Source organism: Anopheles stephensi, chromosome 3 (assembly GCF_013141755.1).
Source record: "Anopheles stephensi strain Indian chromosome 3, UCI_ANSTEP_V1.0, whole genome shotgun sequence".
NCBI classification, from domain to species: Eukaryota; Metazoa; Arthropoda; class Insecta; order Diptera; family Culicidae; genus Anopheles; species Anopheles stephensi.
This window is the reverse complement of record NC_050203.1, coordinates 83,605,835-83,622,658: the sequence shown is the minus strand read 5'-3', so window position 1 is coordinate 83,622,658 and position 16,824 is coordinate 83,605,835. Positions and strand designations below refer to the sequence as shown.

At 47.4% G+C, this 16,824-nt stretch overlaps 2 protein-coding genes across 2 annotated transcripts; one reads left to right on the top strand and one right to left on the bottom strand.

The window, feature by feature from the left end:
• Positions 1-10,004: 10,004 nt before the first annotated feature.
• Positions 10,005-11,357, bottom strand: LOC118513771 (TBP-related factor). The gene is made up of 3 exons (XM_036059948.1): positions 11,140-11,357; positions 10,979-11,058; positions 10,005-10,680 (listed from the first exon to the last, which is right to left on the bottom strand). Exons 1-3 carry the CDS (start codon positions 11,218-11,220, stop codon positions 10,161-10,163), a joined length of 681 nt encoding a protein of 226 aa, XP_035915841.1. The 5' UTR covers positions 11,221-11,357; the 3' UTR covers positions 10,005-10,160.
• A 265-nt stretch (positions 11,358-11,622) lies between these two features.
• Positions 11,623-16,647, top strand: LOC118513767 (manganese-transporting ATPase 13A1). The gene is made up of 4 exons (XM_036059943.1): positions 11,623-14,989; positions 15,074-15,413; positions 15,487-15,763; positions 15,832-16,647. Exons 1-4 carry the CDS (start codon positions 12,118-12,120, stop codon positions 15,946-15,948), a joined length of 3,606 nt encoding a protein of 1,201 aa, XP_035915836.1. The 5' UTR covers positions 11,623-12,117; the 3' UTR covers positions 15,949-16,647.
• Positions 16,648-16,824: the final 177 nt, after the last annotated feature.

The following is a 16,824-nucleotide window of genomic DNA, read 5'->3' as shown; positions in this document are numbered from 1 at the left end:
ATTTGTTTGAGATTGTGTTGGGGAAAGTTTTTTTTCTTCTGTCCTAACCACCACTCGTAGCGTTTGCTGCCATTTTGTTTGATTGCAAATCTTTCAAAAAACTTCTGACCTTTTTCGCCCGTCCCACCTAACCAACCAGTGTGGGAGCTAAACTTTAAACGGGACTTCAACGAATACTCTTCGGCACGCCATGTGTGTACTAAGAAGCTCTCGCTTTCTCCTATTGCGCTGGTGGCGTCCCGTTGCGGTAATAAGTGGAAGCTCGAGCAGTGTTGAGGTTAGGTTGCGGTAGCTACGAGTTCAAGTTTCGGCACGAGTTAATAATTGATTCCGGTTCGCAAACTATTAATCTTGCATAAACTGCACTCTTAACGCTTGTGCTGGTGGTTACCCAACTTCAGAACCCAACTGTTTAACCCAATGCGTACATATGTCATGCACAGACAAGACTCGTGGGATCTCTGTTCATTAAATTTCTCGGGAGTCATTTTCATGCTCAATCGCACTAATATGTGTAGACATTGCGCTTTAAGCCTTTCTTCCAGCGATCCTGGAGGTCGTAATTTTTCACCGTTCTACGCCGGGTGTTCTTGGACGCGAGAGAGCTGCGTCCTTGAGCAGCTGCCGGCAAGGCATCTCCCGGGGAAGGTCACCGGCACGCAGAAGCAGCGGAAGAACATTACGCGTGGCCACGCTTGTAATATTTCAATCAACTTCATCAGCCTGCCATGTCGATTGTACGTGACTGTGCGAGATGATGGTTGTTTCGTTCGGCCCAACAACCTTCCGCATCATGGCCAACCGGGTTGATCTCCTCCGTAGGCGTTGACAGATAGCAGTGGGCAAGCGAATGGACGCAAGAATTTTGCCAACACATTCACTACGACGTTCCCGGAACCGGACACACCGGAAGCTCCCGTGGTCGGGGTTTTAATCATAAGCATTCCTTTCCGACACCAACATGGCCAACGTGCGCCGGTGCGACCTATTACCGACTAAACCCTTCTTTTATTTTCACAGCAAAATGCGGGTTTCCCGTCCAGTTTTTTTTTTCACCCAACCCAACATTAGGTGAAAAATCGCAATTTCGGGGAACCATGGATAATGCACATATCGAATGATGTGGAGCGAAATTTTCACCAGAATTCCAACCGTCATTCGATCGGTCGCCGCACGATAAGGGCGAGTCGGATGAGGTGCGCAATCAATCAATGGAAGTGAATTATTGATTGCATTAGCAGGGCTTTGTTTCGTGGAAAATATAAATACTTTTACAAATCATTACACACGTGCAGGGTGATTGCGCGAGAGCCAGCAAGTAAGTAAGTAAGCAGGTACTTGGTTTTCTGAGATTTGTACTTAGACTTGGACAGCCGATTGAACGTTTCCACTACTGTTTTGTTCTAATACCTTATTTTAAGTAAATATTTAAACAGGTAAGGATGACAGGTCGACAATGTGTTCGATTGGAGAAATAAGTTTGCAGTGATTGTTTACCTTCGACACCTGTCAACGAGTTTAGTATGTAGTGGTTCCATCAGCTAATTGGAGTTTTGTTCTAATACATTTGAAAAGTTATGATTACTATTTTAAGAAGGCGATGTATAGATTATGGGAAATTTATCAGTTGACATTTGACGTTCGATCACTTCTTAGTTTCAAGTAGTTAGTCTCGATCAAAATCCATTTTGGGGACCGTATTCCCTAATCAATTGGATACCAAATTCTATTTGTTAAGCTTCAAACTATCCAGTTTTACAGGAAAAGAGTTTTAAGAGTACAATTTAATGAAGGACTTTATTCCTTATGGCCCAAATACCTTAAATGCCACGCCAAAGCTCACTCACCACGATCTGTCGTGTCCGAAGCCGGCTGGACTCGGCACACGGCACGACATTCCAACCATCTGGAGACCTTCCACCGTTGCATCTCATTAAGTTGTTTTAGTTATCCACATGCCATCGACGATATGCCGACCACTTGATGCTCCCCTTCCGGCTGACTTCCGCTGACCACTACCGGCATTGACATACCGACCGAAGCGCCGGGGACCCACCCATGCCAATCCGATTCCGAGAAATTTCCATGTCGTAATTGGAAATCCACATGAAACACATGTTCCACCACCGAATGGGAGAGGAGACGCGTTGGGTGCGTGCAGAAGTGATTACCAAAATGCTACACGACGCAAAGGAAACAAAAAACTGCCAATCCACCCTACCAGTCAGCCGGGTGATCCTCACCATGTGTGCGTGTGTGTGTGTGTGTTTGGGTGGGAAATTCCTGGGAAACTTTTTGACTTCATCGCAACAATCGCAAGCGGCGCTGCAGTGGTCGATCAACAAGGCGAGGCAATCGCACAGTTAAACAGTTGATGAAATGGAAACACCATCAACGGTATGCCCGCCCGTTCCACGAATCATCGCGCATGGTGCCATTGCATAACGTTTCCATGAGGGGGTATAGGAGAGGGCAGATGGGCTGCGAAGGGCAGGTAGGCAGTTCTCGCAGGACAGGAGTTTTCCATTTAGCCGTATATGGGGCGGTTCGTGTCCGTTCGTGAGATGCGAATAATTTTCCGCGAAATTAACATGACGCCCGGTAACCCAGCCTGGCCACTGCTGTTACGCTACCAGAGTGGAAGGTGGATTGATTGTTTGCATGTACGGAGGGTCCTCCCGCGGGTTGTTCCTCGAAGGGTGGTGCATAAATGTGTCAATAGGTTTGTTTTTAATTGCCATTTTGAGTGTTTTTGTGTGTTTGATTGCTTAAGAGCGTGGAAAGTCTAGCTAAATTAGTTTTCGATCGATCAATACACTTCCCGGTACCCGGTGTGAGCGGACAGTTTGGTACAACATTAGTGGTACTAAACTTGGTGCTAGAGAGCGCTATTCCTAGTCTCGGAGGTGGGACATGCAAGTCATGTTTGAGGATCACCTATGAATCAGATAAGATGGCTCATGTCACGAGAATGACACTGAACGACCAAGCCCTTGAAGTCTATTTCAGAGTTTTCATATAAACAAAGAAGACGCCAGGAAGTTCCAAGATGAGATGAAATGATTGGCGTTGAAGAGATCCACCGGTAAGGCTAAGATATTAGAGGATTTCTGCCTCGATAACCACAACCACAAAGATTAATGGTTTAAAATCAACTTCTACCACACCCTTTCTTTTTTGCCCAACTTTTACCAACGCACGGCTAACGAATTGCCCTCAACTATGGTGGGCGTTTACGGTGATTCCTGCCGAAAAAAAGGACCAATATCAGCCAACAGGTTGCTAGCTACGGTATGCTAATTTGACCTAATTGGGTAAGGAATTTCCCGAACCGAGCGGGAAGAAATTGTTGTGATCGGAACGACCAGCAAAAGGTCAAACAACCGACACAAACTTGAAGCCTTTAATTTGCCGAAGCAAATGGCAAGGATGCTCATCTGCAAGATCCCCATCTACAAGCCTTGCTTAGTGGGAAACCGCTCAGATGGCATTCCCGGATTGCTTATTCGATAGAAGAATGTTTTTTCTTTTTTCCTGTAAAAATATCTCTTTCAAACCTTCTCGCAGGAATTTACGCTTAAAAGGAACGCTTTTTCGATGAAATTGTTTTCTGCTACAGGAATGCTGCTGCTGCCTTTTGCTTAGAAACACTCTTCAAGTGAATAAAATTATACAAAACTTGCCAGGAAGTGAGCGTGACGATGGTTCTCCTTTTCGATGGTACATCCACAGAACCCGAGCTGTCTGTTGAATAATTTAGCATCCACATAAATCATGTGTAGCCGGGTCCGTGTGTGAAATGCACTCGGTTGCATTTCGAAACCAAATTCATTACAAGCGCTCCCATCGCTCCCCGTTGCAAGCAATTAGCTCGGTCGGGGAGCCGACTCGACAGTTCCAATAAAATCCAGCATTTTACATTTTTCCCGGAAACCCGGATGGAAACGTGGGTTGATCCCTGTAATCGACCGGTGCTGCTTGCGATACATCAGCAAGGTCGTGGTGGTGGGTACTAGGTACGAGCATCGATAGAAAGATCACAGGACTATCGTGTGTAGCCGTGGAGCGAGATGGGTTAAAAAATGGTGGAAATTGATATCGTTGTATGTCACGACTGCTCTCTCGCTCCCTCTCTCTCTCTCTCCATTTCCTCGCGCATTTTCCTATTTGTGAGCTGTACGTTCCAAGCGAGAAGCAAAGTTTTTTCTCATGACAAAAGTTTTGTTGTTGGCGAAGAAGACCCGAAACGCAGAAACAAGGAGAAAAATCAACAGGATAACGAGGAGACTAACTAGAGTGTTTGGTGGGGGGAGGAATGGATGAATGGGTGGAAAAACGCCGGAGGGGGGTGGGGTGGTTGGCTAACCAACCCGCGATAGATTCCGAACCGTTGTTTCAGTGCTTCAGAAGCAACATGCTACTGCTGCTGCTGCTACTACTCGTTTTTCCCTGCGAGCGACCCACGGCATGGAAAAACCCACCAGGGAACCAAGCACAACCAGCTAAATGTCAAAGGTCGAACACGGCTATCGGGTAAACGGGGACCGAAAAAAAAAGTCGGAGGGTGTGGGTTTTCCTACGGCACGAAATTGTGTTGGGTGAAAAATGTGAGATACGAAACGACCGTCGCGCGCGTAAGTAAAATAGCTTCAAAGTACACAAACAAAATTGGGCCAACAGTAAGGAAAGCGAAAGAAATACAAATAAATTGTTGTGTTGTGGGGTGAAATAAAAAATCCTTTAAATAAATGATCGTAGACAGCAAAAAAGAATAGCCCCCAAGTACGGGAAAAACCCTGCCCGATTTTGCAAAATGCTTGCCAGCACACACAAACACACAGAGAGCCTTTCTCTTTAGATAAGCGAAAATGGGATCAAATCTAAAATGGAGTCAAGCGGAAAACTCCGAGCTTGGGAAAACAATAGACACCCACCGCACGCGTTTAACGACGTGGAAAGAGGCTGGAAAAACTGAGCCCCCGTGTTTCGGCCTTCCTTGTGGCTAGGTTCAAATGCATATCTTCCTGTTTTACCTGACACTAACTAGAAGTCCTGACAGCAATAATGGCAGCTGGGCAATATATGAAGCCACGCCAGACCGCAACATAAACACTGCATGGCAAAAAGATGCGTGGGCATTGCCCACCACATTGCAGGGATGATCCGGCCGGTTCCACCGGGGAATGGCAAAACCTCCAAGGACTCTCCCACATCATTTATCAAGCGCGCGGTTTGACGGGGCACGGAATGCTCCACGAGATATGGAATAATAGGATGCAACTGGTGCCGCTGCTTAACCGTTTGCGCGGTGGTCCAATAGAATGACGCAGTGACAGCACGCTGTGTGTTGTGTGGGAAGAACTTCCCAGCGAACGTTCATTAACATGCTTGCTTAGGCCTGGTTGTGGGGATTTTGCTTTAATTTCGGCTGTCAGCCCTAGCCTAGCCAGCTCGGTGTGATTGATGTTGTCCAGAATTGCCCGCGCGATGATCGTGTGAAATGGTGCAACAGGCTCCCGTGGGTTTTGGGCGCGATAAGGCAATCCCTCACACGCGTCCACGTAAAGCCGTTCACGTGAAGCTCCACGTTACCAGGCAGCAATTTGAAGGACTTGTACTCCCTCCAGACACACAGCAAGATGGATCAATGTTACGTTAGCTTGTGTTGTGACAAGCTGCTGTTTGGTGCGTACAGAAGCGAAATAATACGAAGCACGGGACGAATTATCCTTGCAAGCAGCGAAAGGACGCAGCTGCCGTGACACCGACGTGTCGAATTTCGACCGAATAATGGCCAACAACCAACCAACCTACGCAAAGCATAACACACGCGCCCACCACGAGTCGAGATGGGCTCGGATGTGAGTCGCGGTCATGCAAGATCATGCAGCTGTGCGTTGAATAATTCCCGGCGAATAAAGAAAAAAAACCTTCCGTATGATTGAAAGGTTATCTATTACCTCTGCCTGCCTAACTTTAGAAGGTTATGAACAAACTTGTACTACTTTGCTCCAGTACACATTTAAGCGCATTCCGCTAGCGGCTCAGCTGCCCTACATAAAGGTCAACGGCGTCCGCCAGGGGAGATGCTCGGAAATCTAATACTTGGCGCCCGAGCCCAGCGTATCTCCCACGGCACGCTAATGGAACGGCTTGCAGGTGGCATCGCGTGTGTGGCAACGTGATCCTTTTTCGGTGGAACTGTGTTCGATAAACTATCTGGCAGCGGCGGTTGAAGATTTGGGTGTCGATTGTGCAATTTCCCACGTTGTCCGATGCGTATCGTTAGATAACTGGGAACGAAACGGGAAAGATGGGACTCAACGGGTTGAAGGGAGTACAGCTGCTAATACAACGATAAGATAGACATATGACATTTGACGAATTTCACGAATGAAATCTAGCTTTCCCAAGCACTGAATTTTCAATTGCGCGAGTTTGGAAGTTCAAATAGCTAACAGGTATTTATTATTAATAAGCTGACGAAGGTAAAGTACTGTTGCTGCTTTACGGATTAAATCAGCTGTATTAGCATGACCTTAAGGATGTTAAAAAAGACCTCGAGGACATTCAACGGTGATACAGAATTACTGGAACCAGATGGTGGAATCAAGGTGCTCCGTTGCATCAAGATGGTTGGATTGGGGTTTCCTCCTTCAGACTCATCAAAAAGGATCTTTTGGGCTCACGTCGTCCTAAAGCTCTCGTCTACCAAAAGACCTCGTAATTCAAAAGGCATTGTATATTTCACATACCGAATCTCAAAACCTCTAGTGAGAAATGAAAGAGAATCGTAAGAGAATCGAAAGAAAATTTAGAGTGAAAAGAGAGTGAATTGAGAGGCAAATGAGATAATCGAGTGAGAATCAAGAGAATTGAGAGAAAAATCGCAGATAATTTAAAGAAAATTGAATGATAATCGAGAGATAGATCAGAGAGAAGCAAGAGAGAAATATGGGAGAATTGAGAGAAAATAGAGAGAGAATCGAGAGAAAAGTGAGAGAGACTTGAGAGATAATCGAAAGAGAAACGAGCGATTATTGAGAGACAATTGAGAGAGCAATGTCAGAGAGTTTAGAGAGAATCTAGACATAATCGAAAGAAAAATGAGAGAGATTTTAGCTCGTAATTAGAGAGAATCAAAAGAAAATAGAGGAGAGAGAATCAAGAGAAATATGACAGAGAAATGAGAGAACATCAAGGCAGAAATGCGATGGAAATGAGAGAAAATCGATAGAAAATCGAGAAATAATCGAGAGACATAAGAGAGAAATGAGAAAAAATTTAGAGAAAATCAAGAGAGAATCGGGAGAGAAATGAGAGAAAATCGAGAAAGCATCGAGAAAAAAAATGTGAGAGAATCGATAGAGAATGAAAGAGAAATGGGAGAGAATATCAATTTACTCTTTTCTCGCATTTATCTCTCGATTCTCTCTCAATTTTGTCTCATTTTTCTGTCGGTTCTCTCCCATCTTCTCCCTCACTTTTCTGTCATGTTTCTCTCCCGATTCTCTCTCATTTCTCTGCCATTTTCCACTCAATTTTCTGTTATTTCTTTCTCATCTATCTCTTATCTATTCTCATCTATCTATCTCGATTCTTTTTCTATTTTATCTTGGTCCTCTCTCATTTTTATCTGGATTCTCTCTCAATTTTTCCTCGATTCTCTGTCATTTTTCTCTCGATTCTCTCTAGATTTTCGCTCATTTCCTTCTCATTTCTCTCTCGATTTTCTTTGTCATTTTTTTCTCAATTCTATTTTCTCTCGATTCAATATCATTTCGCTAATAATTCTTTATCATTTATCTCTCAATTATCGCTCGATTCTCTCTAAATTCTATGTCATTTCTCTCTCGATTCTCTCTCAGTTTTCTCTAGATTCTCTCTCATTTCTTTCTCGATTATCTCCCGTTTTCTCTCTGGACTCTTCCGATTTTCTCTAGATGCTTTGTCATGTACCAAGGATCGTATAAAGAAATCTCGTAGCGGGAATAGTCTTATTTTAGACAGACACTCATCCAAGTCACCTTATCTACAAAGGATTCTGTAGTCAAAGAAGCCTCTGTACACGGATTATTATTGTCCAACAGAAATCCAACAGGTTTTAAGAGATATTTTCAGACTCATTCCTGCTACAAGCCCTCTCATGCTTGGATCCACAAATGGTTTGCGAGATTGACAATCTTGCGCCGGGTAATTTAAATCAAGGGAGTCAGATATGAACACCATTTGAGGTGGTAGTCCTGAGCAACTTCACCAATCAGCCAAATTTTAAACTATCCCAATTTTCAACAAGAGTACAGTACCTCTTAAACGTTACATCATCCATCAGGGACATTTATAGCAGCATTCCTCCTTCCGGCAGTGTTTGCCAAAAATCGTCCTTCTTCCCAACAGTAGCAACCAATCGTCCACCTCAGCCGTCCATCAATCATTTACCATTAATCTAAAGCACCGGAAAGCATTAGATCGCTTTATTTACGCGGGCCACTAATTAAATGCTTGATAAAAGGACCGGGTACTCGTAAAAAATGCTCGCCAAGCTACACGCCCACCCTCGAGATGCCCCGAGCAAGTAGCAATTTTCCTTCCATCAGTTGCCATAATTCGGAAATGAGTTGCATTTGATGACAGTGGTTCGCGTCTAGCTGACCACTTAAATCCACTCCCAATAGTAACTAAGTAGCTCCATCGCGATGACCCAATTTTGCGCTCATAATACCATCATCACCGAAACTACTCCCCGTTCGGAAACGGAATTAATGCTTTTGTTGCTTCGCTTCCGAGGTTTTAGTGTGCCCGCAAATGGGAAAATTCCCGCGGGTAGCGATAGGAATCATTTTTGCAGCTTGCTGATGCACTTAGTCCGAACGTTCAACGACCCAAGCGAAAGGGATCCTTGCTTTCTGCAAAGGACTGCACGTGGTGTGGTGGGTTAAAATGGCGGTGAAGACTTCCCCGTGTATACCCGTGTGCATGGACCGTGTGAAATATTTATTAACTAGTCGTGTGTGGGTTAAATTGATTTTCTTTCCACCCTTTCGTCCGTCTGCATCGTTCCGCAGATTGGTTTTTGGTGGAATCTATTTTTAAGTAGCGAACAGTTTCGAGTCTCACTTTTACTGGTTCTGTGGCAACACAAATTTCTCCACGCAAAAAATCGAATCAATGAGCCATCCCATTTGCACAATGCTGTTCCCCCAACATCGCCGCCACCCTTACCGACCCGGATGGCATAAGATATGAACTTCCTCCGAAGCTCAATTCACAATTCCGTTGCAATTGGCAAACACCGACCGACCGGCTGCTTCTTTCGAGTGTCTGTGAGAGATTCTTGTACTGTGTGTGCCATTCTAAAATGGATGACACTCTTGGCTCCCGTCGAACGCATCGCATCGAAAAGGGACCGAAAATCACAGCATGAGCTCATGTTCCACGCTATCCTTCGTTCTTTTCTTTCTTTTGGGGAGATTTCAAAACTCACCCCTATTTTTCATCCCACTTCCAGCCGATCATTGCATAGCAATGATGGCGCAAATGGCGCTGGTGACAAAACTTTTGCGTCAGTCAACTGCACGACTTCAGACTTTCCGGAGCCAGCGATTTGGTCCCTTTTTTTGTGTGTACGTGTGTGTGCGCCCTTTCTTCCTTACGGGGCCCGAGACTTTGGGAGATGATGTTATACACTCTACTCGCATCGCTGTTGCTGGGCTGTGTGCGATGCGTCTTGCAGCATATTCCGACGTCACACATGTACAACACAGCACACCATTCTTCTCTTGCTCGTGTACGGCGAAGCCTTCCAAAGGCTTGAAAGAATGCCACCATAACGAATTCATTCAACTTCCGTCGCCAAATGAAAATTGATTTCGAAGCTCGGTGGGTGGGTTTGCTGGGCTGGGTGGTAGTTCTATTTTTGTCACACGTTCTTTTCCGAAGCGGAGGCACTCGTATGGGATTATTTCTTAATTTTTTCGGCTTTTGAAAGATGTTAATGCGCATTGTACGTTAAATATGGGGCAGATTTATTATAAAGAATGTCGTACAGCTAATATTAAACATGGTTGATCACGTGAAATTAATATAAATGAAATGCACGCTCCGATTCAGCTATCTAGCACACGCAAAAAGATAATTCAATTATAAAAAATTACTGGGAATTAATTCTTCCGGAAGCTCTGCAGAATCGGATAGATGTTCTCTAAGCTTTCGCTGATTTCGCGCTGATTTTTCGCACCGGTGAACACGATCTTACCGTTCACGAATATGAGCAGCGCCACCCGTGGCTTCACCATCCGATAGATTAGCCCGGGAAACAGTTCCGGTTCGTACGAGCTAAACTGGCCGTGCATTTGGTTCAGGTTTTCCAACCGTATCGGGAACCGCAGATCGGCCGTTGCCACCAGATTCTGTACCTTAAAGTCGAGAAACTTGACGTCGTAGCCTAGCTTCTGGATGATGCGAACGAACTTTCGCAGACCGAGGTGTGCCTGCTGTTCGCTCTTCGCCCCGGTACAGATGAGTTTACCCGAACGGAAGACTAGTGCGGTACAGCGTGGATCCCGTATCCGCATGACGACACCGTGAAACCGGGAAGGATTGTATTCCGAGTTGCGCGTCCGGAAGTTGATCGTGGTAAGGTTAAGCTCGCAGCCCACGCTTACCGTCGCTACGCAGTTTCTGTTTTGGGATAATCGTAAACGATTTTTGTGATTAGTGTTGATGTTGTGTGTGAGATGTTCAATTTACACTTTAAGGGAACAGAGGAGGAAAGATCTTTTGGGGTGAGTAGAAGCCTTATGAAGAAAATACAGCTTGGAGGACTCTACCATAAGCCTAGTTTGAGTTGACGAGATCTCGCCCATCTTAAACTTAATAGATTATTCTTTTCAATTGTGAAAATTGAATGTTTCGCGGTGTATCCCTTCCAATCTCCAACAGGTAAGCAATACAACAGGTGTACTGCAGGAAGCATTACCTAACGAGAACCGAGTTTATTGCTTCCTGTGGCCCCGTAGGAACAGGTGTTTGCATCAATATCCCGGCCTGCGGAGGTTGCTGCAAAGTAAAGGGAAAACGTGTAAGAAACCTCGTGATAATTAACTACCGTGCTGCGGAAATCCGGAGCAAACTACACACCTTCACCAACGATGTGCTCGTCTGCCGGGGTGCAGCGTTGAGCAACATTTTCAGCGGTGACTCGGGCGCGGACTTGTCCATCCTTGCCGAATGGAACTATTTTCGGGCAACAGACTAAGCGGAATATTTTCCTTTCTTTCACTAAATGAGCGAAATCATTTAACCGGCCACACCGAACAGATGCTTACGTACGTTTGTTGTTTATTTATGTGTACAAAAGAAGTGCAACGCCAAACGTCACACGTGATGCAGCTTCGGTTACACGTGTGTGGATGCAATGAATGCATCGTGAATGTGGTTCAAACACTTTTCGTGGAAAGCCAATTTGAAAATATTGCGTAGAATTGTGAGCAAATAAGCTTTTCAATCCTTTTTAACAACAGTTTTCTCAAATCTTTGATAATTTTATGAGAGAGCTTCTGTTTTTTGTGAAGTACCCAATAGTCAAATTATATTCCACCGTGTAATCATGCCTTAACATTCAACTGTCAAACGTAGAAAAGCAACAAAAAAAGTAGTGACGAACTTACTGCCACGACGATTTCTGCCCGCTGAACTTACAACTTTTTCCGAAATTTGCCCTCGAAAAAGCTTTACGGCGTACCTTTCCGCCGTGTCCGGTGGGGCAGAAGTTCTGCTTTCAGTATTTCCATCTCGTTGAAGCATAATCGTAACCCCGTACGGCCGTAGTAATCACGTGTTGAGTAGCTTGCTTGCTGCGGTTCCCCGGGTGGTCCGGTGCACGATGGCCCGGTTTTAGTGCGTGTCTGTGTGCGCGAGACTGTCCCCCCAGCTAATCGTTGCCTTCGGGGCAAACGTCGTTCAAAACGTCGAGGTTGTGATAAAGTATTCATTCCCCTAGAACCCACCGCTCACCACCGGGCTGGCGGCTGGGGTTAGTTTTAGGTAAGGCACACCGGACGGAAGCTACTGGAGGAACAGTCACAACAACAAACCCCTTCCAACGCGTCCACGACGATGGGCCTCGGAACAAAGCAACTCGCGGGCAGTGGCTCCCTGGACGAGCTGGTCCAATATGCAACGATCCACATTCCACTGCCGGTGGTACTGAGCGGTGCCGTAATGCCCTTTATGGTGGTGTACGCACTGTGGCTGTACCTGTGGGTGTTTGTTTACGGTATCGAAGAGTATCAGGATGCCGGGCTGCTGTTTCTAGCCGGCATTGCCTTCACGCAGATATTCGTGTGCCTGTGCTGCTTCTGGAGCGTGCACGTACAAACGTTCCTGAACTGTCGTCGAACGAAAGCGCCCTGTGCCGGAGCGGTGGCGAAGGTTGTGCCGACGGAGAACAATGGCACGTCCGAGCTGGTGCGCATCCGCCAATCGAAGGCCGAGGGCGTTGCGCAGGAGGACGGCGAGCTTACGTACTGGTTTCTGTTTCAAAAGACCAAGTACATCTGGGACCCGAACAAGGCACAGTTCCGGAGCGTCGAGTTTCCGATCCACAAAACGTACGAGGAGTACTTCGAATCGAAGGGCCACCTGGACGATGCGGACGTAGCGCTCGCACAGGCCACGTACGGTGACAACGAGATGGAGATGGTGGTGCCGGAATTCCTCGAGCTGTTCAAGGAACGTGCCACCGCACCGTTCTTCGTGTTTCAGATCTTTTCCGTACTGCTGTGGTGCTTGGACGAGTACATGTACTATTCGCTGTTTACGCTCTGCATGCTCGTCGTCTTCGAGTGTGTGCTGGTGCAGCAGCAGCTGAGGAGTCTGTCGGAAATCCGCAAAATGGGCAACAAACCGTACCAGATCAATGTGTTCCGGAATCGGCGCTGGCGTCCGATCAGCTCCGCCAAGCTTGTGCCGGGCGATCTCGTGTCGATAACGCGCTCGCAGGACGAAAACATTGTCCCGTGCGACCTGCTGCTCATACGCGGCTCGTGCATCGTGGACGAGAGCATGCTGACGGGAGAATCGGTGCCTCAGATGAAGGAATCGCTGGAAAACAACACGGACGAACACGATAAGGTGCTTGATATTGATGCGGACGGGAAGCTACACGTTCTGTTCCGTGGCACGAAAGTTGTGCAGCATTCGGCACCGAGCAAGGGTTTGATGCGTTCGCCGGACAACGGTTGCATCGGATACGTGCTGCGAACCGGGTTCAACACATCGCAGGGCAAGCTGCTCCGAACGATCCTGTTCGGCGTGAAGCGCGTGACGGAGAACAATCTGGAAACGTTTGCATTTATTCTGTTCCTGCTCGTGTTCGCGGTTGCGGCCGCCACGTACGTGTGGATCAAGGGTACGGAAGATCCGGACAGGAACCGGTACAAGCTGTTCCTGGAGTGTACGCTCATTCTCACCTCGATCATACCGCCCGATCTGCCGATCGAACTGTCGCTCGCGGTCAACACGTCGCTGTTGCAGCTTTCGAAGGTGTATGTGTACTGTACGGAACCGTTCCGTATGCCGTTCGCCGGCAAGGTACAGATTTGCTGCTTCGATAAGACGGGCACGCTGACGAGCGACAATCTGCTGGTGGAAGGTGTCGCTGGGCTCAAGCAGGACACCTCGATCGTGCCGATTGAAGACATCCCGGAGGAGACGGCTCACGTGCTCGGCTCGTGCCATTCGTTGGTTCAGCTCGACGAAGGGCTTGTGGGAGATCCGCTGGAGAAAGCCACCCTAACGGCGATCGATTGGCACCTTACCAAGGGCGATTCTTGCGTTCCGAAGCGGAAAAAATTCAAAGCCCTTCGAATCTACCATCGTTTCCACTTCTCGTCCTCGCTCAAGCGCATGTCTGTGCTGGCCGGATATTTAGTTCCATTCTCGAATGAAAACTGCTACATCGGCACGGTCAAGGGAGCTCCCGAAGTTATCGTGAAGATGCTAAAAACCGTCCCGGAGCACTACGAACGAACGTATCTGGAATATTCCCGGCGAGGCGCCCGTGTGCTTGCCCTCGGTTACAAAACCTTCGGAACGCTGGACAACAATACGGTGCGCGAGCTTAAGCGGGACGACGTGGAGCGTGATCTAGAGTTTGCCGGCTTTATCATCATCTCCTGCCCGCTCAAACCCGACTCGAAGTACGCTATCAAAGAGATCATTCAAGCATCGCACAAAGTGATGATGATCACCGGCGACAATCCACTCACAGCGTGTCACGTCGCGAAGGAACTTCGCTTCAGCCGGAGAACGATCGTGATTCTAACGCCGCCCGAAGACCTTAACGGCAAGAGCGGTCCAGCCGGGTGGTACTGGGAATCCATAAACCGCGAGGTACAGCTGCCCGTCGATTCTCGCACGGTAAAAGAACTCTACCGAGAGTATGATTTCTGCATCACCGGCGAAGGTCTGCAGTATCTCGATCGGGAGCGGCAAGCGTACCTGCTCGAGCTAATACCGTACGCTACCGTCTTTGCGCGCTTTGCACCGAAACAGAAGGAGTACGTTATAACCACCCTAAAGAAGCTGGGCTTCTATACGCTTATGTGTGGCGACGGAACGAACGACGTGGGCGCACTCAAGCATGCACACGTCGGTGTGTCCTTGCTCAGCCACATGCCGTCACGCTCGGACCGCAAGCAACAACGCGAGCTGCAGCAGCAGCCGGATGACAGGGAGGACAAGAAAAAGGCACTGAAACCCGCCGGTGGTCCCACCGTGGGAGGAGTGGTCGATGATGCCGCCAACCGTAGGCAGCTAACGCCGCGCGAAAGAGCGATCATGCGTGCGCGGGAAAATCAAAGCGCGGCCCAGGAACGGCTACAGAAAGCGCTCAAGGAGATGGACGATGAGCAGGTGCAGATAGTGAAGCTGGGCGATGCAAGCATTGCGGCCCCATTCACCAGCCGGTTGACATCGATCAATTGTGGTAAGCGAAGCCGGTGTTTTTCGTACAGATAGTTACTACGTCCACTACGATACTGATTCGTTATTCGTATTTTCTCCTTTGCAGTGTGTCACATTATTAAGCAGGGCCGTTGCACGTTGGTGACGACGTTACAGATGTTCAAGATTCTTGCCCTGAATGCACTGATCTCCGCTTACTGCCAGTCGGTGCTGTACATCGACGGCGTAAAGCATAGTGATGCCCAGCTGACCCTCCACGGGTTACTGACCGCGGCCTGTTTCCTTTTCATTACGCGTTCGAAACCGTTGAAGGTGCTATCGAAACAGGCGCCCCTGCCGAACATCTTCAATCTTTACTCGGTCACGACGATTCTGGCCCAGTTTGCGATCCATTTCTCGGCGCTGATCTATATGGTGCATGAAGCTGATGCACGACTGCCTCCACGGTACGATTTTTTTTGCTCCCTATACATCTATCACTCTAAGCTTATTGAGGATTTTTTTTATTCCATTCTACAGAGAAGGAAAAGTGAAGCTCAACGTAGACCTAGCACCGGACGAAAAGCAGGAATTTGAACCGAACATCGTGAACAGCACGGTGTACATCATCGGCATTGCGATGCAGATCGCGACGGTAACGGTCAACTACAAGGGCCATCCGTTTATGGAGAGTTTGCGCGAGAATCGACTGCTTTCGTACGCGATTTTCGGCTCGAGCGCGATTGTGCTGTCGCTCGCGTTGGGCATCGTACCCGATCTGCTCGAGATGTTCGAAGTGATTGACTTTGAGGCGGATGTAAGTGATGTTTGCTCATGTCTTAATACACGTTTCACTAATCGATTGCAATCGTTTCTGTCTTGCAGTATCGGCGAATTCTCGTTGGCGTGCTAATAGCGGACATGGTACTAGCGTACCTAGTCGATCGCGTGTGCTCCTTTCTGTTTGGTGACACGCGCGCAAAGTCGGACATTATTACTTAAAGCATTGATCGTACGTTCGGCGGCGGGTTTAAGGGGTTTAGTCGAGGACGTCCGATCGACGGACGGATCGGCGACCGAAAAGCATTATTATAAGACGTTCTCACGTGAAAGAAAAGACAGCAGCATCGTTCATCAGCACGTTCGTCACCGGCAGCAAGGTAAACTGGTGGTTAATCATAATTGTTTCCGTTTCGCATGCTCATCAGCATAGTCAGCATAGTGTTGTTGATGCGCGAGGATTCGACACACACACAAACAGGAGGCACATTAGAGAATAGTTTGTACTTTAGTTGCATTTACGCGGGTAGCTTGAATCACTTGAACGACAGTTGAAAGCGAGCTAAAAACTTTTAATAATGTTCCACCGGTGTTTTATGTGTCGTTTGCTTCCTTTTTTTCTCCACCGAACCAAACAGTTCAATTCCGCGTTTAGTCGATGAACCTGCAGTCGAATAAGGGCATTTAAATGGGAGGGAACGAACTGTGGGAGCATTCATATTTGTAGCCGATTCCCGGTATGTAGCTGTTAAATCCCGACAGTAGTGCGTTAAAACGGAACGCACGGAAGCAAGACTTACACAATTGTGTCCGGCATGGGTGTATGTGTAGTAGCGAAAATTTCGATAAGGTTTAACCGAGGACCTCTTGTTGCGAGGGATCGAGTAAATGTGGCGCGGTAAAATGGACACTTGAACTGAACTGGTCGATTGGCGGTTTTCACTCGCAGCAGCAATGTCCGAAATTGTCGACTTCTACGGCTGATCGTGAAAAACAACGAGGCACGAACGGAGCAGAGGCGGGAAGATCAGGTCCCCACAGGACTAGGAGCTGTACAATGAGAGCGTTCCGGAATTCTACAGTACAGGAGACTCTCAA

What these genes read in the sequence shown, in the direction of transcription:
- LOC118513767 (XM_036059943.1), top strand. Translation starts at nt 12,118, where the DNA reads ATGGGCCTCGGAACAAAGCAACTCGCGGGCAGTGGCTCCCTGGACGAG. An exon ending in GTTGACATCGATCAATTGTG is followed by an intron (nt 14,990 to 15,073) that starts GTAAGCGAAGCC and finishes TCTCCTTTGCAG; the next exon opens with TGTGTCACATTATTAAGCAG. An exon ending in TGATTGACTTTGAGGCGGAT is followed by an intron (nt 15,764 to 15,831) that starts GTAAGTGATGTT and finishes TCTGTCTTGCAG; the next exon opens with TATCGGCGAATTCTCGTTGG.
- LOC118513771 (XM_036059948.1), bottom strand. Translation starts at nt 11,220, where the DNA reads ATGGACAAGTCCGCGCCCGAGTCACCGCTGAAAATGTTGCTCAACGCT. An exon ending in CGAGCACATCGTTGGTGAAG is followed by an intron (nt 11,059 to 11,139) that starts GTGTGTAGTTTG and finishes TTTACTTTGCAG; the next exon opens with CAACCTCCGCAGGCCGGGAT. An exon ending in ATAAACTCGGTTCTCGTTAG is followed by an intron (nt 10,681 to 10,978) that starts GTAATGCTTCCT and finishes ATCCCAAAACAG; the next exon opens with AAACTGCGTAGCGACGGTAA.